Genomic DNA, 22,509 nt, shown 5'->3' with positions numbered 1-22,509 from the left:
CCGGAGAAACTCTTTTATCCCTCTGATTGGCTGGGATCAATGTCTGTGTTGGCACTGGTCATCATCAATAATCATATCAAGCCATTTTTAAGCATTTTATCCCCTACCTCTCATGGTTTGATCTCTCCCTTTTACCTTTCTTGAACAGAGTTGAATTCAAGTCATGAAACGGTTGAACAGTTAGTTGTTCCTCAGCATAAAATAGTTTAACTCAATGTCGAATGACTTAAAGGGTGACTGGGAAAGCAATTTTTGTTTCAATGCAAAAGCAGTTCACTGCAGAACATTGTGCCCTTGAACGCCACATGGCTTTGCCAAAATGCAAAGTTGTCAGGCTTCACAGTGAACAAAATTTGGAACAGACCTGGGTTGAAATAAATGATTGTTTAACATTTCAAATACCCTTAGATACTCTGCCCTAAACGTTGGGCAAAAAGAGAAAGTATTTTAGTAGTATTTTTTTAACAATGTTTGCCCACTGAAATAGGCTACATAGTTCAGAGAAACTCAATATACATATTGAAATAGAGATAATACTTGATCCAGACCTGTTTTGGAATAAGTCATATTTCTTTCAATGTGATGCAATGCAATTTTTGGGGGATTCTATTCCGTGCCCTGCCGATTTATCTTCAGCTATCTCTCAACATTGAAGGTGAACATCAAAATCCGTTTTTTTTCATGAGGTAACTGCAACCGTCCAATCCCATTCCTACTGTTACACACGCCGGTGCCTCAACTCTGACACCCTTTAGCATTTTTGCATTGGTTATCTTCAGATCAAACTGGTTTTGTCTACTGTTGATGACTGTGGGTTGCTGTGAGGTGTGGGGGGAGTGCATAGACACACAGATGAGTCATTTAGAGAGAGAGCCTTAAAGGCAGTGTGACTGGGATGCTGTGTTTTCTCTCTTGCACCCCTTATGCCTACATATAGTACATGCTCAATGTTGGAAAATAAGCTAAAAAAGGCTTCCTCACATTCCCCCCTGATAAGAATGAATGATGTACTATGATGTTCATGTAGGCTACAAGATGTCTGCCTGATTATTTACTGGTAATGCTCTCGATCTCAGTTGTGGATTTTTGCTCATGGTGACATAACCAGTCAGAACAACGTGGTCATTTAACTTTTGATCTCTTTTTTATTTCAATCTTCACCACAAGCGTTTTTGCTGTCCGTATGTCCGTTTGTTTTTGCAATCCTCCTCTCGTTTTGTTTTTCGAAAACACTCCCAACTGTCATCCACTTCACAGACACGTCGTTAAATCATTTCTTCAGAACCTCCTCAGTGCCGTTTGGTCTGCTACTCTGCCCCATGACAGGATCCCCTATAGAGGAGAGCAATACTAATCTACAACATTACACAGCCCTCAACAGTACAGACAGATAGATTCACGGACCTGAGGAGGGTCAGTTCTATGTCCTATAACATTGTGGTGTATATTAGCATTAGGTAATATAGACCTTGATGCACTTTGCTTTGACTTGAATCAGCTCCTTCCAGTGGAATCTCGGGCAAAGCCCACAACGAGCCACTGGAGGGCGCCAATGTCTTAAATGTGAACACTTCAATTTGTGGATATTTGCACAGGTACTTTATTTATTTTTTAGAATAATATCGTAATAAAAAATCAGCATTTATATCAGCCAGTTTATGGCTGTATAGAAAATATATGAGTATATATATAGTATATATCTTAGAGCTCAAGGTTTATTTATAGCTAGAGCAAGGGAAGTACTTCTAGTTTAAAGCAGTTTCTGTCAATGACAATGTGGAACAATACCAACCTGCAATCCTGCATGACTTCAAAGTTTGGGTTTTTGGGAGAGGGGGGGGGGTTGAAATTATTCATATCCATTATTCATAAAAATGCAGTCAGTGTTTGGACATATATATGGACACAGAGAAATGGTACCAAGTACAAATGGCAGGTTTTTGGTCAATTGCAATGATTTCAGTCAATCTTCTATTACTTACAGGGAAATTGGTTCAATTTGGACAATTTTACTTCCTGAATTCTGCAAATGTAACTTAAAAGGATTATCCACTGGATATTCAGAAATGTACTTCACAAGTCTCAGATTTTCTCCACCCGTATAACAAAATGTAAAATGTGTCTAATGTGTTGTTGCAAATTCTGAAATTTTTAATTGATGTTTCAATTCACCCTATCACTGATAAACACAAATGTCAGGCAGATCTGATAGGAAAACCTTGGGTGCATTCAAGCAATAGTAACGTCTGTTTAAGTCTTTACAGAATTAAAGTAAAGCATCTGGTTGATGAACATGTAAAGGGGAAGGGAAAAAATGATGGGCTGACATTGTTTCCAGGTGGAATATAATACAAACCTATGAAATGCAGAAAGATAGTTCAATGTGTGCTGGTATGCCTATAAGAGACTGTCAGTGGTATAGATGGTTGTTGGACACAGTATTATGACCCCAGGGGCTCAGTATTTAAGTAATGTACATTGTCATGCTGGAACTGTTTATTTTTGGAAATGATGTAATATGCAATAGAGGCCAATGAAACGGATGAAGAGACACATTTTGACCTGGACGCCTAATTCTGTACACCCCTTGACCCCTTCAGAAACAAACAATGTGAGATTGTGTTACCCAAAAGCCTTGTTGCTTTTGGTCTAGAGAGAAAGTGAGAAACATGGAGCTGACGAGAAATTAAATTCACAGATGTTGCCATTGTTTCTTTTTTGTTTTTTTTGTTTAATGGATTTCTATGTTTGCTGCATGATTGGTCATCAGTTGATTCTTGCTGTTGCTCTTACTACTGATAATAACTTCATTTGACAGTTAGGCTTTTGGAAAACATCTTTACCTACCACCCAGCAAACACACAACCACCACACAAAGCTATATAAATGTTTACTCCAGGTTGTGAGCTTCAACGTGCCCTTGCGACTTCGTAACAACACTTTGAATACCCTGTAAGTGCTACACTGTCTTAACAACAGCACTTTTAACTATTAGTATATTCTACACCCTACGGTGTTAAAAGGTACATTCTATTAGAGGCAAAATATTTACACAGAGCTGGTTTTGTATAACATTTCACGTTTACAACCTATACTGTTCAAATGTAGTCACTATTAGAGTTTACATTTACTCTGATGCAGTTTAGCTGTAACACTTGACGCCAGTGAAGAGTAAATACAACAATAGGCAGTGTTAGCCAGTGTTAATTTTCAACTACTCCCAGAGTAACATAAACTTGGTAAATTGTTAGAAAGCTAACCCTTTTGAAATTGTAATATTGATATATTAGGGCTCCCAAGTGTTGCAGCGGTCTAACTTGCTGCATCTCAGTGCAAGAGGTGTCACTACAGTCCCTGGTTTGAATCCAGGCTGTATATCATCCGGCCATGATTGGGAGTCCCATAGGGCGGCACATAATTGGCCCATTGTCGTCCGGGTTTGGCTGGGGTAGGCCGTCATTGTAAATAAGAATTTGTTCTTAGCCATCTTGCCCTGTTAAATAAAATGTATATATATTAGTGTAGTGTGAGACAATACAACAAGAGTGTTAACTCTACATTGAGTGCATGACCAAGAAAGACGTCAACATCTGTATTTGTTCATGGAGATAGGTTTATTGGACCACAGTTTCAATGATAACTTTTACTGATACATTTTAACAACCCATGTGATGCCACATCTGTCAGACAAGCCCGACTACAGTGGATGCTGATCCCAGGACATTACCGACTGAATAGGAGAAAAGTGAGAAAAAATGGCAGAAGGAAGAAAAGGAAATGGGTCTGTGTTCTGGGTACCAGATTCCTATAAAGTCGGGCCAGTCACGGGCCATAACAGCACCCAACAGCAGGGGAGAGACGGGCTTGTCAAACAAGAAGTGGTCATTGATCAGCTGGTCCTGCTTGGCATCTGTCATGCCCTTCAGGGGGTAGTGCTTTCCCTTGAACACACCGTCCAGGGTGTTTAGAGCTGGAGACACAGAAAAACCCATTAAATATTATGTTCTACCCTCCTTCCACTCTTAACAGCTAGAAGCTGTTCACTAAGAATTCTGGACCTGTATCCACAAAGCGTCTCAGAGTAGGAGTGCTGATATAGGTTCAGGTCCCCACCTATCCATAATCATATTATTTCTGGAGGAAAAAATGTAGCTGAGATCAGCACTTTGTTAGTACGAGCCTTATCTATATTTCCAATAAACTCCCTTTTGTTCACCTTACTACCTAGCTTCATGCACAATCCTGTGATTGCATATGTGGCTATTGGTAGATGGGAGGCTCACCCTTGACGGACAGTCTCTCCATTGCTCTGCGCTCACCACGGGTGTTGTGGAGGGGCAGGGCGTATCCCTTGATGCTGCGGCTGGTACGCACACGGCTGGACAGGACGTAGTTGGGGTCCAGGTCATCACCTCCCTACACAGACAAGGTCACAACTGAGTTTTAGACCTGAACATTTGAAGTGGCTCAAACAAGTTTGTGATTCCCAACCTCCTATGTCCTGAAGAGATTATTCACAATTTTTCCACACTACTTTTGCTCAGCAGTACTCCTCCTATAGTGAATGAAACCCATAAAACATGTCAGAGGAACGTCTCTACCTTCAGGTTCTCGAAGTTCAGGTCGGTCTTGTGCTTGTCTGTGGGCTTGTATCCACTATGACGGTCTGAGATGATGGGGTCCAACAGACCCTTGAAGACCTCGTAGGACTCCTCATCACCAGCCACGCAGCCAACAGTCATGATGAAGGGGTGACCTGAGGACAGAGAGAGGAGAGGAGGGTAAGAAGGCAGCACATCTACAGAGTAGGCTTACTGACTGTGGTGTAAAACTATGCAAGACTTCAAGAAAGTGTGTGATATGTAAAATGCAAGTTACACATACAGTATTACAAGATTCCCCAACTGGTGGGCCGTCAGCTGACTTTGGCCCGCTTGTGATTTTATTTGCCCCCCCATGTTTTCTGAGCAAAAAATAATAATATATATTTTTATTTTATTTAATTGTTGGACATAAAAGACTGTAAAAACACCAACAAATCAGCTCCAAGTTATATACATTTTGGAAATTTGTTCCCAAGTATTCCCACACATAGAGACACGTGAGTGTATACAAATATAAGCAAGGTTTGAAATGGTTCTGTTTTAGTCAAATATTTATATCTGTTTGGGCTTCTTGCGGTCAATATGCAGTCTACAAATGATTTGTAATTATGTTCCAGCCCCGTAACCATCTTGTCAAGAAAAAAATTGGCTCGCGGCTGATTCCAGTTGATGATCCCTGCAATATTATATTAGCTAACATGGATATGGGAGAAGATATCTATTGTATGAAACTTAAAGCCCACAAACATTGCTGCAGCTTGTGCATATGTTAAACCTGCAAATACCTTTGCGAGCTTCCCATTTTCTGCTCAGAAACTCACGAGCAATGACTCCCGCTAAAACTGACAGTTGACCTGACAGTTGACCGTTTCTCCTCAGTTTGAGTTTGGTTTTCACCATGAACAGACAGTGTACCAATTTCACCTCTATTACAATGTTGCAATATTGAAACTCTTCAACAGGGTTCTTGTGTCCATCCCACTCAATGACTGGAGTGCAGTCTTGGTTATAGGCTACATCATCTCCCAGGCAGCACCAACTCCTACCACTTCATCCAGGGTTGCAAAGGGAGGGTATTACTGGAAAGAATTTTGGTAATGTCCACATTTGTTTTCCATTTTATTTCATCAGATGATATCTAGTGGCCTTTTTGGGTACTTCAGATTATCACATGTGTCTGTAATTACATCTGGACCTCTGTGTGGCCTTATCACATGTACACAGTGGTGTAGTGGAGGGTAAATGTAAGTAAATGCAGTTTGGCCATTTTTTTTGTTCCTATACATTTTAACCACTGTATTTTTAACCCCGACCGGCAATCAGAGTTTACCCACCTATTTTTTTTACCACTACGTCACTGCATGTAAAATGTACTAAGATTATTATAATTATTTTAATTAGAATGACAAAGCTGTAAAAAATCTACCTAAATATAAACCGTCAACTTAGTGAATAGCATCGGTGTTTAATATGAGGGTTTAAGCATTAAATATATATATTTTTTAAATGTACACACTTTTATTTATTTTACTATGTCAATATGTCTTTATTGTAAATGGGTTTTTTTCAACCATAGTCTAGGCTATATTATATATTATGGTATTGGTATCTCTTAAGCGATGGCATTATGATTGGTTGATGCCTAAGCTTTAGCTCAGCAGGCTACAATGGTTGTGCAGACTATTGTAGGGATATCTGCTCAGTTCTACTTTTGAGAGTTGTGTGTTTGAGGTGGTTATTGTCTCTCCTCAGGGGGTGTATAGGAGATGTGTGGCACTCACCAGGGTTGTCAACACCTGTCTGGATGACGTCATCCTGTGTGAAGCCGGAGGAGGTTTTCTTGCCCCTCAGCTTGGCGTACATGTCCTTGGTCAGCACCTTGGCCATGTGGTTGTTGTGCTTGGTGAGGTCAGGGTACTCCTCAACTTTGAAGTTGAGTTTGAAGTTGTTGTGGGTGTCTTGGCTTGCGTTTCTAACACTGTAGGGGAAAAAATAACAAAACCACTTTGATCTTTAGATCTTTATTGTCCATAATTTGCACAGAAAAACAGCATAGTATAGACACATTAGGAACCCCTGAATGACTTTGAAACCACCAAATATAACAGTAACCTATCAAGAATGTTCCCAGACACTGACAGTTGAGGAGATTCAATAGAACAGCCGCAAAGACTAAACGGTATCCTAGTAACAAACGTCAGTCAATATCCATGTGCACTGTGTCAAGTTTCTGTTCAGAATAGTTAAGGGGGAGCACTTATGCATTGGATATTTTTAACACCCTCACCCCCAACCTCATAACCTCTTCAACATTCCACCCACCATATATAATCCTCTCTTCAGCCCCCTTACCACTATCTCACACTCAACCCCTCTCTTGAACACCCCTACCCTTTATTCCCTTTGTCCACTTACACACACTGAACAAAAATATAAACACAACATGTAAAGTGTTGGTCCCATGTTTCATGAGCTGAAATAAAAGATCCCAGAAATGTTCCATTCGCACAGAAAGCTTATTTCTCTTAAATTGTGTGCACAAATTTGTCTACATCCCTGTTAGCATTTCTCCTTTGCCAAGATAATTAATCCACCTGACAGGTGTGACATATCAAGAAGCTGATTAAACAGCATGATCATTACACAGCTGCATCTTGTGCTAGGGAACAATAAAAGGCCACTCGAAAATGTGCAGTCTTGTCACACAACACAATGCCACAGATGTCTCAAATTTGGATGGAGAGTGCAATTAGCATGCTGACTGCTGGAATGTCCACCAGAGCTGTTGCCAGACAATTGAATGTTAATTTCTCTACTATAAGCTGCCTCTTATGTCGATTTACAGAATTTGGCAGTATGTCAAACAGGCCTCACAAACGCAGACCACGTGTAACTACGCCAGCCCAGGACAACCATGGACCTCCACATCGGGCTTCTTCACCTGTGGGATCGTCTGAGACCAGCCACCTGGAAAGCTGATGAAACTGTGGGTGTGCACAACCAAAGAATTTCAGCACAAACTGTCATAAACAATATCCTCTCCAGGGTCTTGACCTGACTGCAGTTCGGCGTCATAACAGACTTCAGGGGGCAAACGCTCACCATCACTGGCACGCTGGAGAAGTGTGCTCTTCTCAGATGAATCTTTGTTTCAACTGTACCAGGCAGATGGTAGTCAAGTTTCTCTAGTCAAGTTTCTCTAGTCAAGTTTCAACCTGGGGTTACATTGGGAATTTAGATAAGGGGGAGCCCTTTTTTTGGACTGTAGGCTTCACTGTGGGAACCACACATGCAGAGATCATCCGTTCACCTACTCTGCGTCTCACAAAGACATGGCGGTTGGAACCAAAAATCTCAAATTTGGACTCATCAGACCAAAGGACAGATTTCCACCGGTCTAATGTCCATTGCTCGTGTTTCTTGGCCCAAGCAAGTCTCTACTTCTTACTGGTGTCCTTTAGTAGTGGTTTCTTTGCAGCAATTCAACCATGAACGCCTGATCCACGCAGTCTCCTCTGAACAGTTGATGTTGAGATGTGTCTGTTACTTGAACTCTGTGGGCTGAAATTTCTGAGGCTGGTAACTAATGAACTTATCCTCTGCAGCAGAGGTAACTCTGGGTTTTCCTTTCCTGTGGCGGTCCTCATGAGCGCCAGTTTTATCATAGCGCTTGATGGTTTTTGCGACTGCACTTAAAGAAACTTTCAGAGTACTTAAACTTTTCAGAATTGACTGACCTGCATGTCTTAAAGTAATAATGGACTGCATTTTCTCTTTGCTTATTTGAGCTGTTCTTGCCATAATATGGACTTGGTCTTTTACCAAAATAGGGCTATCTTCTGTATATCAACCCTACCTTGTCACAACACAACTGATTGGCTCAAATGCATTAAGAAGGAAATTACACAAATTAACTTTTAACAATGCACACCTGTTAATTGGAATGCATTCCAGGTGACTAACTCATGAAGCTGGTTGAGAGAATGCCAAGAGTGAGCAAAGCTGTCATCAAGGCAAAGGGTGGCTACTTTGAAGAATCTCAAATCTCAAATATATTTTGATTTGTTTAACTATTTTTTGGTTATTACATGATTCCATATGTGTTATTTCATATTTTTGATGTCTTCACTATTATTCTACAATGTAGAAAATAGTAAAAAATAAAGAAAAACCCTTGAATGAGCAGGTGTGTCAAAACTTTTGATTGGTACTATATGTCCCCAGAATTACCATGTAGTCCAAAAAGTTGACTCAAGTTTGCCAAAAAGCACCTGGAAGCAACTGGATGATTATTAAGACTCTTGGAAGAATGTTCTATGGACAGATGATTCACAAGTATACCTTTTTGGATGACATGGGTCCCATTGTGCCTGGCGAAAACCAAACTGCATTCCACAAAAAGAACCTCATACCAACGGTCAAGAATGGTGGTGGTCGTGTGATGCTTTGGGGATGCTTTGCTGCCTCAGGACCTGGACGACTTGCCTTAATAGAAGGAACCATGAATTCTGCTCTGTATCAGAGAATTCTACAGGAGAATGTCAGGCCATCCGTCTGTGAGCTGAAGCTAAAGCACAGCTTGGTCATGCTGCAAGACAATGATCCAAAACACACAGTCAAGACTACATGAAAATGGCTAAAAAGCAACACATTTAAAGTTTTGGAATGGTCTAGTCAAAGTCCAGACCTAATCCCAATTGAGATGTTGTGGCAGGACTTGAAACGAACAGTTCATGCTTGAAAACCTACAAATGTCATTGAGTTGTAGCAGTTCTGCATGGAAGAGTGGGCCAAAACTCCGAAACAGCGGCGTAAGAGACTGATCAACAACTACAGGAAGTGTTTGGTTGGAGTCTTTACAGCTAAAAGTGGCACAACCAGTTATTGAGTGTAAGTGGGCAATTGGGTGTTGCGTAACATTGTTAATTAAATACATAAAATAACTATCCATTTTGTTTTGTAAACTCAGGTTCCCTTTATCTAATATTAGGTTTTGGTTGAAGATCTGATAAAATTCACTATCAAAAAATATGCAAAAATAGAGAAAATCAGAAAGGGGCAAATACTTTTTCAGGGTGTGTCATTTTAATAGCGTAATGCAAACCAACGTTTTCATAAATACAACCTAATGTAGAAACATTCTGTTAACTTCACCAAATAATAATAATAATAATGAATGGTATTTACACGGAACAAAAATATAAACACAACATGCAACAATTTCTAAGATTTTACTCATTTACAGTTCATATAAGGAAATCAGTCAATTTAAATGAATTAATTAGGCCTTAATCTATGGATTTCACATTACTGGGAATACATACATATATGCATCAGTTGGTTACAGATACCTTTTTTTTTTTAAAGGTAGGGGCATGGATCAGAAAACCAGTCAGTATCTGGTGTGACCATTTGCCTCAAGCAGCGTGACACATCTCCTTCGTATAGAGTTGATCAGGCTGTTGATTGTGACCTGTGTGGAATGTTGTCCCACTCTTCTTCAATGGCTGTGTAAAGTTGCTGGATATTGGCAGGAACTGGAACACACTGTCCTACACGTCGATCCAGAGCATCCCAATCATGCTCAATGGGTGAAATGTCTGGTGTTTATTCAGGCCATGGAAGAACTGGGACATTTTCAGCTTCCAGGAATTGTGTACAGATCCTTGCGATATGGGGCCATGCATTATCATACTGAAACATGAGGTGATGGCGGAGGATGAATGACACAACAATGGGCATCAGGATCTCGTCATGGTATCTCTGTGCATCGAAATTGCAATTGTGTTCGTTGTCCGTAGCTGATGCCTGCCTATACCATAACTCCACTGACACCTCTGTTCACAACGTTGACTTCAGCAAACCACTCACACCACACCATACATGCTGTCTGTCATCTGATCGATACAGTTGAAACCGGGATTCTTCAGTGAAGAGCACACTTCTCCAGCATGCCAGTGGCCATTGAAGGTGAGCTCTTGCCAACTGAAGTCGGTTACGACGCCGAACTGCAGTCAGGTCAAGACTGTTTAAGAGGATGACAAGCACGCAGATGAGCGTCCCTGAGACATTTTCTGACAGTTTGTGCAGAAATTCTTCAGTTGTGCAAATTCAGCTGTCCGGGTGGCTGGTCTCAGATGATCCCACATGTGAAGAAGCCGTGTGTGGAGGTCCTTGGCTGGTGAGGTTACACGTGGGCGGCGGTTGTGAGGCCGTTTGGACGTACTGCCAAATTCTCTTAAATGACATTGGAGGCAACTTATGGTAGAGAAATTAACATTAATATCTCTGGCAACAGCTCTGATGGACATTCCATGGTAATTGCATGCTCCCTCAACTTAAGACATCTGTGGCATTGTGTTGTGTAACAAAACTGCACATTTTAGAGTGGCCTATTATTTTCCCCAGCACAAGGTCCACCTGTGTAATAACAATGCTGTTAAATCAGCTTCTTGATTTACCACACCTGTCAGGTGGATGGATTATCTTGGCAAGGAGAAATGCTCACTAATAGGAATGTAAACAAATGTCTGCCTATGGAACATTTCTGGGATATTTTATTTCAGCTCATGAAACATGGGACCAACATTTTACATGTTGCGTTTATATTTTTGTTCAGTATATTTAGCGCTTTTCAAGGTCTCAAAGTTGCTGATAAGGACCCAAAGTCGCTTTAACTACTGATGTTCTTATAAACACGCTTCCAATACTTCTGCTGAAGGCCCTGACATGCTGTGTGACCTTTCATGAATTTGCAGGAAAGTTGTCAAAAACACATTGCATAAACATAAAAAACAAACATTCTTTGAACTTTAAAACTATCTCCCTAATGTTCATGGAAATATAAATTTTCCAGGGAAATGTAAAAATATGAATGGATACCCATTGTTTCCGGTTTATGTTGTTAAGTGATGAATATTTAACATCACTTGTTTGTTGCTGTTGCTCTTACTGTTGATAACTACTCATGTTCATGCTTTATTGTTGGACAGTTAGGCTTGTTAATAGCATATTTGCCTACTATCCAGCTAATACACAACCACCACACAATTTTGTTTCAATGTTGATTCCAATTTGTGGGCCTCAACCTGCATTGTTACTTTGTAACAACACTTTGAAAACCCTGCCAGTGCCTGTGTGTTAAAAGGTAGTCACTATTAGAGTTAAGACATTTCTGAGGGATTACACATTTTATGTTACACCAGAGTAGAGGGAATCCAACAAAAACCAGTGTTGGCCAATGTTAACTTAATTTGCAACTATTTACAGAATATCTGTGAAATTGAAAACACTTTTGAAAGTGTACAATTAACTCTGTGTACTGTGGGACCATATAAACACTTTTTTATTGTTAAATTGAACAATATTAGACTTGTTTTAACATTTACAGTGACTTATCACGAGTGTATGACCAAGAAAGACCAAGCTATGTTGACATCCGTTTTGGTTCATGGGGCCAGGTTTATTGAATCACAATTTATATGATAACTTTTTAGAACCAATGTTCAAATTAAGGTGACGCCACATCTGTCAGGCAAGCCAACTGTAGTGGAAACTGATCCCAGGATGTTACTGACTGAACAGGAGAGAAGTGGAAAAAAATGTCTGAAGGAAGAAAAGGGAAAAAAAGGAGAAAAAGGCTGAAGAAAAAGATGTGAGCAGCAGTCAAGAGTCTCTAGAGCGACCATCAGTTTCCTCTGCGCGGTAGTTGGTTGGCTCGATTTCACGTGACTTGACAATAGAAAAACAAAAGATGAATAGCGACGTCAACAACTCTTTACTTCTGAGCGGGGATCATGCCGTCGATTGCCTCTCCCTTCTCCAGCTTCTTCTCCATCTCCACCATGAGCTTGACACCATCGACCACCATCTGGACCTGATCCACCTCGGAGGAGCCCAGACGGTCAGCGTTGGAGATGTCGAACACTCCACCCACGGAGGCGGTGTCCACGCCACCTGGAGAGAGCAAGGAAAATGGGGAGAGAGGCGAGTGTAAGTGTTTGTCTCAGACAATCTCTGCATCATTACTGATACTATAAATTATCCAGATGTCAACAAAATACAGACTCAATGAATAGATGTCTTAACAGCTGTGGGACATGGCTATTTCATAATAGCTTTCGCTCTTGCTAATCTCTGCTCCTTTTACATGTTTTGTTGTAAAAGGGAAGACAGTTGTGATCTGTGACGAATTAGAGTTGAATATATCAGCAGCTGTTCTGGATGTGTTTTTTGTTGTGTGTGTGTGTACCTGTGCCACGCTTCTGTAGACGCAGCCTGCCCAGGATCTCCTCGAACTTGGCATGTGTGCTCAGCTTGGGCAGCTTGACGTGCACTCCACCACGCAGGCCGGTTCCCAGGTTGGATGGGCAGGTCAGCACATAGCCGAGATGCTCGTTCCACATGAAGCCATGGTTGTGCTTTTTGAAAGTCTCCTCAATCTGTCAAGTAAGAGAAACAACCCAATATCAACATTGTTGTCTTTGTCTCTCTGCGGTTTCATGTATTGCCATTGTTTTAGGGGTGTTTTTGTGCCATATCAAAATGGTTTGAGTACAAGAACGTACCCTTTTCAGACCAACGCAGAAGCGTCTGAAGACCTCCTTCATGTTGCCACCCTTCTCCATGGAGATGACACGCAGGTGATCCTCCTCGTTCACCCAGACCAAGAAGCTTTTGGCATCGTTGTGCCTTCAGAAAGGAGGGACGGGGTTTCACATGACGCATCCCCATGATACATTGTGGGATGTTCTGCACAATACACCATCTGGTTCCACAAACAGTATTGTTTTGGTGTGGGCCTGTGCTCGGGTACTCACCAGATTCCTCTTGCGTCGGGCCAGTCACGGGCCATACCAGCGCCCAGCAGCAGGGGGGAGACGGGCTTATCAAACAAGAAGTGGTCGGCGATCAGCTGCTCCTGCTCGGCATCGGTCATCTTATTCAGGGGGTAGTACTTTCCCTTGAACTCACCGTCCAGGGTGTCCAGGGCTGGAGAGACAGAAAACCCCTCAGTTTCCCCTCACTCTTAACATGGTATCTCCCTGCATGGAGTTATTTGACACCATGCACAAGTCATTGCAACTAAGGATTCACTTTTGATCTCCATTTCCAATTCATTAAGAATTCGGATCTCAATTTCCGATAAATCCCCTTTTGTTAGTTTTACTGCCTAGCTTCATGAACAATCCTGTGGATGCATATGTAGCTATTGTTAGCTGGGTGGCTCACCCTCGACAGACAGTCTCTCCACTGCTCTGCGCTCGCCACGGCTGTTGTGGGGGGGCAGGGTGTATCCCTTGATGCTGCGGCCGGTACGCACACGGCTGGACAGGACGTAGTTGGGGTCCAGGTCATCACCTCCCTACACAGAAACAAGGTCACAACAGAGTTTTAGACCTGAACATTTCAACAAGTCTGTGATTCCCAACCTCCTATGTGCTGCAGAGATACCTTTGCCATCTTTCCATTCTACACCTAATCGAGAATGAAACCAAGAAAACATGTCCAACAAATGTATACAAAGCCCTACCTTCAGGTTCTCGAAGTTCAGGTCGGTCTTGTGCTTGTCTGTGGGCTTGTATCCACTATGACGGTCTGAGATGATGGGGTCCAACAGATCCTTGAAGACCTCGTAGGACTCCTCATCACCAGCCACGCAGCCAACGGTCATGATGAAGGGGTGACCTGAAGACAGAGAGAGAAGTGGCTGTAAGAAGCCAGCAGGTCTACAGAGTACAAACATTAATATATCACTCTGTGGTGTATGCTGCATATTGAATACATGTGAAATGTATGCTGCATATTGAATAAGGTAACCTGCAAATCTAGTATAATATATGGTTGTGGTATTAGTATGTCTTGACTGTAAATGGGATATAAGCATCTGCTAAATGGCATGTATTATTTGTATATGTTTTAATTGCAATGGTATTATGATCGATTGATTCTTAGAGTGCTAACTTGGTTGTGCAGACTGTTGTAGGGTTTTGATACCTGCTCAGCTTTACCTTTGACAGGGTGTATTGTGTGTTTGCGGCGGTTAGTGACTATCCTCCGGGGGTGTATGGGAAATGTATGTCACTCACCAGGGTTGTCAACACCTGTCTGGATGACGTCATCCAGGGTGAAGCCGGAGGGGGTCTGCTTGTCCCTCAGCTTGGCGTACATGTCCTTGGTCAGCACCTTGGCCATGTGGTTGTTGTGCTTGGCGAGGTCAGGGTACTCCTCCTCAACTTTAAAGTTGAGTTTGAAGTTGTTGTGGGTGTTACCGAAAGGCATGATTGTGTTTAACACTGCAGGGGAGAAAGAAAATAGGAAATCTTTAGATCTTTAATGTCTATTTGCACAGAAAACAACCCACAAAACCTAATATTAACCTATCTGAAACGAAGTTCCCTGACACTGACAGTGGAGTAGAGTCTATAAGGAGTGCTCTGTCTCAGGCCCAGCGAAACTTACTTTAAAAGACGTTTACCGTAAAAGACGTTTAACGTAAAAGACGGCCAACGTTTAAAAGATTACTGGGGGATACTCAGTAAAATGGCTGCAAAAACTCTTATTGGTGTGTACCCCATATCCTAGTTACAAACGTCAGTCAATGTCCCCGTCCACTGTGTCATGATTCTGTTCGGGAATAGATAAGAGGGAGAAGCACGTTTGTTGGATATATTTAACACCCTCACCCCCAACCTCTAACATTCCACCCCTAACCTATATTACCTTTCTCCCTTATGTATGGAACATATTTCCACACCGTCCACTCACGCAAAGAGCCCCCCCCCCCCTCACAATATAGCCCCATACCCTACAGTGCGATCACTCAACACGTTGGGTCCTATCCATCAGAGAGACCAACAGGCTGTCATGCCATTACCCTTTCCAGACCCTCTTGTTTTTTACAGTTCTTAACACAAGGGTCAATTGATTTTAAAGACCAACTCATTAATTGAATTGTATTCACTATACTTGATAGGTCATTTACCAATTCACAAATTGTATTTTTTTCTTAATTTTTTAAAACTTTTACCCCTTTTTCTCCCAAATTTCGTGATATCCAATTGGTAGTTACAGTCTTGTCACATCGCTGCAACTCCCATACGGACTCAGGAGAGGTGAAGGTCGAGAGCCATGCGTCCCCCGAAACACAACCCTGCCAAGCCACACTGCTTCTTGAAACACTGGTCGCTTAACCCAGAAGCCAGCCGCACCAATGTGTCAGAGGAAACACCGTACAACTGGCAAACGAAGACACTTTGCAGGCACCCAGCACGTCACAAAGAGTCGTTAGAGCGCGATGGGACAAGGACATCCCGGCTAGCCAAACCCTCCCCTAACCCGGACGACGCTGGGACATCTGGACATAACTATTGACACAGTTGTTGCATCACATGCCCATGTCCAAAGGCAATGAAAAGGATGTGACTGTTACAGTAACTGTCCGAAAGCAACTGCTAGACATTCAAGCAATTTTTTTTTACACCTGTTCCACAGATGTTTAGACGCCTCATACTGTATCGGATTGTGAGACACTTACTTATTTATCTCAGTATCCACACTAGAGAACCATTTGCTGAAACAAACCTTATAAAACTTTGCAACAGTTCACAACTTAATTTCTTCAAAACGAATCGGTCTTTGTCAAACGAGCCAAGAGAATCAGACTCCTACTAAAATATGCTGTCAAATATTATACTGATCTGAAACCTTTCCAGAATGCTCCATATGTACATTTACATTATTGCTTTTGCATCGTTAAGCCTATTAATTTTTTAAAGTATGATGACAATTAAAAGACAAAAGAAAGACAAAAGAAAGACAAAAGAAAAGTAGCTACATGTGCAGGAGAGGTATAGCACCTCCCTCCAAAAATGATTTAGCTAACTCTAAAATGACATGTTGTAAACCTATTCTCCCCCCAAAAGTGTTTTGCTCAAAAGCCTTTCCAAGTCCAAACCGCCAACCTGGCCTCATCACAAAGCTTTAGCTATTCATACAAAGCGCAACATTGAGTTACCTGCACACCAGACAAGAAAAAAAGTAACAGTCCTTGGGATCAGATCCTGTTCACCAGAGCCAAAATATAGAGGTCACCCAACTCTGAAGGTCCTTGCCCTCTGCTTATATACCGGGCAGACACGCAGCCATTGGCTGCCCATTTTACTGCATGCCGGACTCTCATTGGCCCAAGCCGGTCTCTGATACACAGTTTACTTTACGGAAGGACTGGATTTACATCTTAGTCATCCAAGACGAGGCTGCAGCTGCACACTCACCCTCTGAACCCCTCCCACCCCTCCCCCTGTCCCCCTGCCACAATGTCTGTGGAGGGGATCTGGTGTTTTTTGGATTCCATCCAAGATTTGACTCCCGACTCCTGCTAGCAGAGTAATTGGAATTGACTCTCTTTTGACTCCAACTCCAAAACTAAAATAATCAAGGCTAATCAATACGTCAGCTTAGCTGCTTTTTTTAAAACATTAATTTAAAACACAATAAAAGGACAGCTGGTAGCTGCTCTTTAATCCAGGAACATGCTATTGTATCGCAGATATATGTATCTAACACTATCCTAGAAGAATTGATTCTAGCGACAATCGATTCTTTCTTTAATAAAATGGGAGTAGACTCGTGGAGTCAATAGCCAAGGAGATGAGGAATCGCTTCTTTTGGAGTAAATGTTCCACGGGGACATTAGGATGGTGGAAGGGTTATTTGAATGGGGTGGACTGAGAGTAGTAAGTTACACTCTCCAAAAAAAGCTGAGCAACGCTTTTGCCAGCCATGCCAAGAATAGCAGGGGTCCTTCCTTGTTAGGAGTACCCTAAGGGTTTAAAAAAGCTGGTATTCTTTTCCCTTATCAGAAAAAAATTTGTTAAGTGCGAGTGTTAGTTCACGAAAGGTTACCCCATAAACACTACTCAATTTAGCCTTGTGTAGGTTCAAATGTGTTTTGTATATTACATGTGAATTAGTAATGCATGTGTAATGCATGTTATTTACATGTCAAGTGAATTATGTGCATTTGGTTCTCCTTAATTCCACCTTAGGTCAATGCAGGCCTCTTGTGTTACTGTGTGTGTGTGTGTGCGCACATGTGTCTGCGGGTGTGTGTGTGTGTGTGACTAGCCTTTCCTATCCGCATGCAAAGACACTTTGAACAGCATATCTAGTTTGCTCATTGTTATGTTTTCCTCCAGACAGAGTATTTGCATAAAGGACATTTTGGCAGTGTTGGAAGCAAATCATGGGGACGGGGACATGTGTTTGTTGGGGGACGGAGGCAGGCCCATCATCAATCCGTGATTGATGAAGTTAGTCATTTCTTGACCACCGCAGGCCAGGAAAAAAATTAGGACCACAGAACATGCCGCTACATTAGAACAACAACAGAGCAATGAAAAAGAAAGCAAAGGGACAATGAAAACTTTCAAACAAAGTCTACTCTGACCCAGTCTTGTTCTGGGTTTCTTTATGGCCACTGTATGACTAGAGGTGCTGTCAAAGAAAGATTGGAAGATCCATATCCTGACAGACATGTCTATCAGGGAAGTCTTACCAGTGATGTGTTAGAAGAGACTAACCCAACGTAATCTGCCTTACTTTCTAAAATGAATACGCTGGTCTCCCTTTCTCTGATGTTGGCTTTCCCGTATTCATGTGAGGAAATACCATTCGAATATCAAGGAGGACGTGTTTTAGGCGGCATTTCAGTTCACGACGAGACAAGCATCAAGGGATAAGAATTCAAGTGAATACACATTTGAGGCATGAAAATAGATTGGTGTAAAATATCAAATGCTAAATCCATCATGTTGGAAGCAGACCTGCGTTCAATTAGTATTTGATTTCTTTCCAGCAAAGAGTGTTTGATTGTGCCTATCTGGAGGGCCAGATGGGCAGGTTTTTCACTTTTGGGGCTGTTCATGGGTTGCACCTCCGTCACTCGGTCGCTTCATGCCATTATTATGAATGTTCTAAAGATGCCTCAGCCGTAGTGTTCCTCTGGATGTTGTATTTCCTAGTTGTTGACGTTATAAATATGAGTTTATAGTACAGTAAAATGTACAGTAAAATGCCTTTTTTGTAAGCTCTTTACCAACAATACAGTAATCAATTTCAGTAGTACTATACAAAAAAGTAAAGTAGAACAAAAACACAAGAAATAGAAATAAGAAGAACACGAGAAGGTAAGGAAGCTATAGAAACTATATACAGGGTCAGGTCCAGGGTCAGTGCCAATACCATATTTACAATGTGCAGGGATACTGGAATGATAGGGGCTCTATATTCAGCTGCCGTTAAGGCGGCGCTAGTGTCAAAACGCACGTTAGTTTGCAATTTCTTCATGTAAAAACTGGCGCACTGGCATTTTCCTGCCCTAACGCCAGGTTCGGCAATTGACCTGTCTTATCCAAAGTGCTAATTTCAGGCAGCACTGATAAGGATATTTAAGAAAGCTGGTTTTAGCGGTAACGCAGTTGGTTATGGCATTAATATTGACGGCGGAAACGTAGTCTATTCAGCCGTGACGCACACTACCAATGGAACAAGAGTTGCCTAATATGCTTAAGTGGTCTGTATACTTCGTATTTAGAACATAAAAAACTAATGTTTTTTCCCGTTTTGTTTTATTTGATTAAAAACCAAGCACTCCTTCCGTCTCAATTAATTATTTTTTTGTCCTGCCTAATGCAATCGTGAAGTATTAAAATATCAAGTTTGAGAGGAGTAAAACAGTGAGCTGACATTCCCTTTTTAGCTATGCATTGTAAGCAGGCCCACATTATTTTAGCCATGCAGGTCCCATTTTGGATGTGCATAAAACCCTCCAATAGTCTGCGTTTTTTAATAGTATTAAACATGGAGAGACATTACGATGCCAAGAAGTTTGACATACTGTAGCCCATTTCAAAGAAGTTGTTGTTTCATTTTGTTTAGAATTTGATTACAATTATTCTTTCCCTTTTTAGGCCTTATCAATAATGATTTTAGTATTGCTTATTGACAATGTTTTGCGTGTCCATGCTCAGCCATAATGCAATTTACAGTAGGCCAAGCCCCTATATTAGTGTGAATGCTATTTGACAATGCAATTACTTCGAACAACATGGACTGCAAATGGGTTCAAGTTAACCTATTTAGCAAAGATGCAAAGATGTTTTATTTCGTTGCCATTTAATAAACTATAGCGGACTAACATTGGAATTGGATTTGATTCCAAGACAATACATAAAAGACCGTAAATACACAACCTGAAGGAACCACATATTTCGACATGGAGCACATTCTGATTGGCCAGTGAGGGGCACACTCACAGCCCTTTCACGCCAACGCCAGCAAGTGCGCTGGTAACTGTGATAGTGAAAAAACACAAGAAATAGAAATAAGAAGAACACGAGAAGGTAAGGAAGCTATAGAAACTATATACAGGGTCAGGTCCAGGGTCAGTGCCAATACCATATTTACAATGTCCAGGGATACTGGAGTGGGGGCTTTATTTTCGGCTGCCGTTAAGGCGGCGCTCGTGTCAAAACGCACGTTAGTTTGCAATTTCTCAATGTAAAAACTGGCGCACTGGCATTTTCCTGCCCTAATGCCAGGTTTGGCAATTGACCTGTCTTATATCACCTCGCTTGCGCTCAGATGGGCGGGGTGGAAATATTTGAGGTGTGTCCTTTAAAACATGATCCAAAGTGCTAATTTCAAGGCAGCATTTTTCTTTGTCTGCCCAACGCAATCGCAAAGTATTCAAGACTGTCGATAAAGGCTCCTGAGACCACTTGGAAATAAATCTTAATCACCAAAGCTTTATTGAAATATCAAGTTTGAGAGGAGTAAAATAGTGAGCATACATTCCCTTTTCATCTACAGTGCATTCGTAAAGTTCAGACACCTTGACTATTTCCAAAATTTTTTGTTACATTTTGTTACGTTATTCTAAAATTGATATACTGAAATGTCACATTTACATAAGAATTCAGACCCCTTACTCAGTACTTTGTTGAAGCACCTTTGGCAGCGATTATAGCCCTGAGCTTGACAAACTGTATTTGGGGAGTTTCTCCCATTCTTCTCTGCAAATCCTCTCTAGCACAGGTTTGATGGGGAGCGTTGCTGCACAGCAATGTTAAGGTCTCTCCAGAGATGGTCGATTGGGTTCAAGTCTGGGCTTGTCTCCAAGTCCCTGCCAATGATAAACATCACCACAACATGATACTGTCACCACCATGCTTCACTGTAGGGATGGTGCGAGGTTTCCTCCAGACGTGACACTTGGCATTCAGGCCAAGATTTCACTCTTGGTTTCATCAGACAAGAGAATCTTGTTTCTCATAGTCTGAGAGTCTTTTAGGCGCCTTTTGGCAAACTTCAAGCGGGCTGTCACGTCCCTTTTACTGAGGAGTGGCTTCCGTCTGGCCACGCTACCATAAAGGCCTGATTGATGGAGTGCTGCAGAGATGGTTGTCCTTCTGGAAGGTTCTCCCATCCCCACAGAGGAACTCTGGAGCTCTGTCAGAGTGACCACCGGGTTCTTGGTCACCTCCCCGATTGCTCAGTTTGGCCTGGAGACCAGCTCTAGGAAGAGTCTTGGTGGTTCCAAACTTCTTCCATTTAAGAATGATGGAGGCCACTGTGTTCTTGGGGACCTTCAATGCTGCAGACAATTTCTGGGGTCCCTTCCCCAAATATGTGCCTCGACACAATCCTGTCTTGGAGCTCTACGGACAATTCCATCGACCTCATGGCTTGGTTTTTGCTCTGATATGCACTGTCAACTATGAGACCTTATATTGACACGTGTGTGCCTTTCCAAGCCATTTTCTATCAGTTGAATTTACCACAGGTGGACTCCAATCAAGTTGTAGAAACATCTCAAGGATGATCAATGGAAACAGGATGCACCTGAGCTCAATTTTGAATTTATAGTAAAGGGTCTGTATCCCGACTCAGGATAAGACCCAGATGCAGACACAGAAGGCGAATAGTTTGATTATAACACAAGGGGCAGGCTAAGTGCAGGGCAAGGGCAGGCAGAGGTTCGTAAACCGGGTCAGAGTCAGGCAGGTACAGTACGGCAGGCAGGCTCTGGGTCAGGGCAGGCAGAAAGGTCATAACCGGGAAGACTAGAAACAAAAACTATAGAACAGAAAAAAACGGGAAACATGCTGGTACGACCTGAAAATACAAGACGAACTGGCAACAGACAAATATAAAACGCAGGTATAAATACACAGGGGATAATGGGGAAAGAATTGGAGACACCTGGTGGGGGGTGAAGACAAGCACAAGACAGGTGAAACAGATCAGGGTGTGACAGGATCAGGGTGTGACAGTACCCCCCCTATAGGGTCACCACCTGGTGTCCTACCCGGGCACATACCTGGTTGACCAGGGTGCCGGCGGTGGAACTCAGCGATGAGGGCTGGGTCCAGGATGTTCCTAGCGGGGACCCAGCACCTCTCTTCTCGGGCCATAACCCTCCCAGGCAACCAGGTACTGGAATCCCCTGCCCCGAGGTCGAACACTCAGGAGGCGCAGACATTTTTGATACCTTTCCCCAGACCTGTGCCTCAACACAATCCTGTATCGGAGCTCTACGGACAATTCCTTAGACCTCATGGCTTGGTTTTTTCTGACATGCACTGTCATCTGTGGGAGCTTATATACACAGGTGTGTGCCTTTCCAAATCCTGTCCAATCAATTGAATTTACCACAGGTGGACTCCAATCAAGTTGTAGAAACATCTCAAGGATGATCAATGGAAACAGGATACACCGGAGCTCAATTTCGAGTCTCATAGCAAAGGGTTCAAATACTTATGTAAATAAGGTATTTCTGTTTTTTATTTATTATTAATTTGCAAAAAAATCTAAAAAACAATTTTCCCTTTGTCATTATGGA

The 22,509-nt window shown here is 42.0% G+C and overlaps 2 protein-coding genes across 2 annotated transcripts; both read right to left on the bottom strand.

Annotated features, from left to right (window-relative positions):
* Positions 1–1,270: 1,270 nt before the first annotated feature.
* Positions 1,271–6,506, bottom strand: LOC120043874 (creatine kinase M-type-like). Its single transcript, XM_038988478.1, has 5 exons — positions 6,386–6,506; positions 4,602–4,756; positions 4,284–4,416; positions 3,728–3,970; positions 1,271–1,332 (listed from the first exon to the last, which is right to left on the bottom strand). Exons 1-5 carry the CDS (start codon positions 6,489–6,491, stop codon positions 1,271–1,273), a joined length of 699 nt encoding a protein of 232 aa, XP_038844406.1. The 5' UTR covers positions 6,492–6,506.
* Positions 6,507–12,041: 5,535 nt separating this feature from the next.
* LOC120044360 (creatine kinase M-type-like) lies at positions 12,042–16,687 on the bottom strand. Its single transcript, XM_038988983.1, has 8 exons — positions 16,621–16,687; positions 14,693–14,899; positions 14,137–14,291; positions 13,836–13,968; positions 13,424–13,595; positions 13,172–13,295; positions 12,856–13,045; positions 12,042–12,560 (listed from the first exon to the last, which is right to left on the bottom strand). Exons 2-8 carry the CDS (start codon positions 14,883–14,885, stop codon positions 12,382–12,384), a joined length of 1,146 nt encoding a protein of 381 aa, XP_038844911.1. The 5' UTR covers positions 14,886–14,899; positions 16,621–16,687; the 3' UTR covers positions 12,042–12,381.
* Positions 16,688–22,509: the final 5,822 nt, after the last annotated feature.

This window comes from Salvelinus namaycush, chromosome 3 (genome assembly GCF_016432855.1).
Source record: "Salvelinus namaycush isolate Seneca chromosome 3, SaNama_1.0, whole genome shotgun sequence".
NCBI lineage: Eukaryota > Metazoa > Chordata > Actinopteri > Salmoniformes > Salmonidae > Salvelinus > Salvelinus namaycush.
Note: the sequence above shows the minus strand (reverse complement) of the source record. Positions and strands in the feature narration are given on the sequence as shown.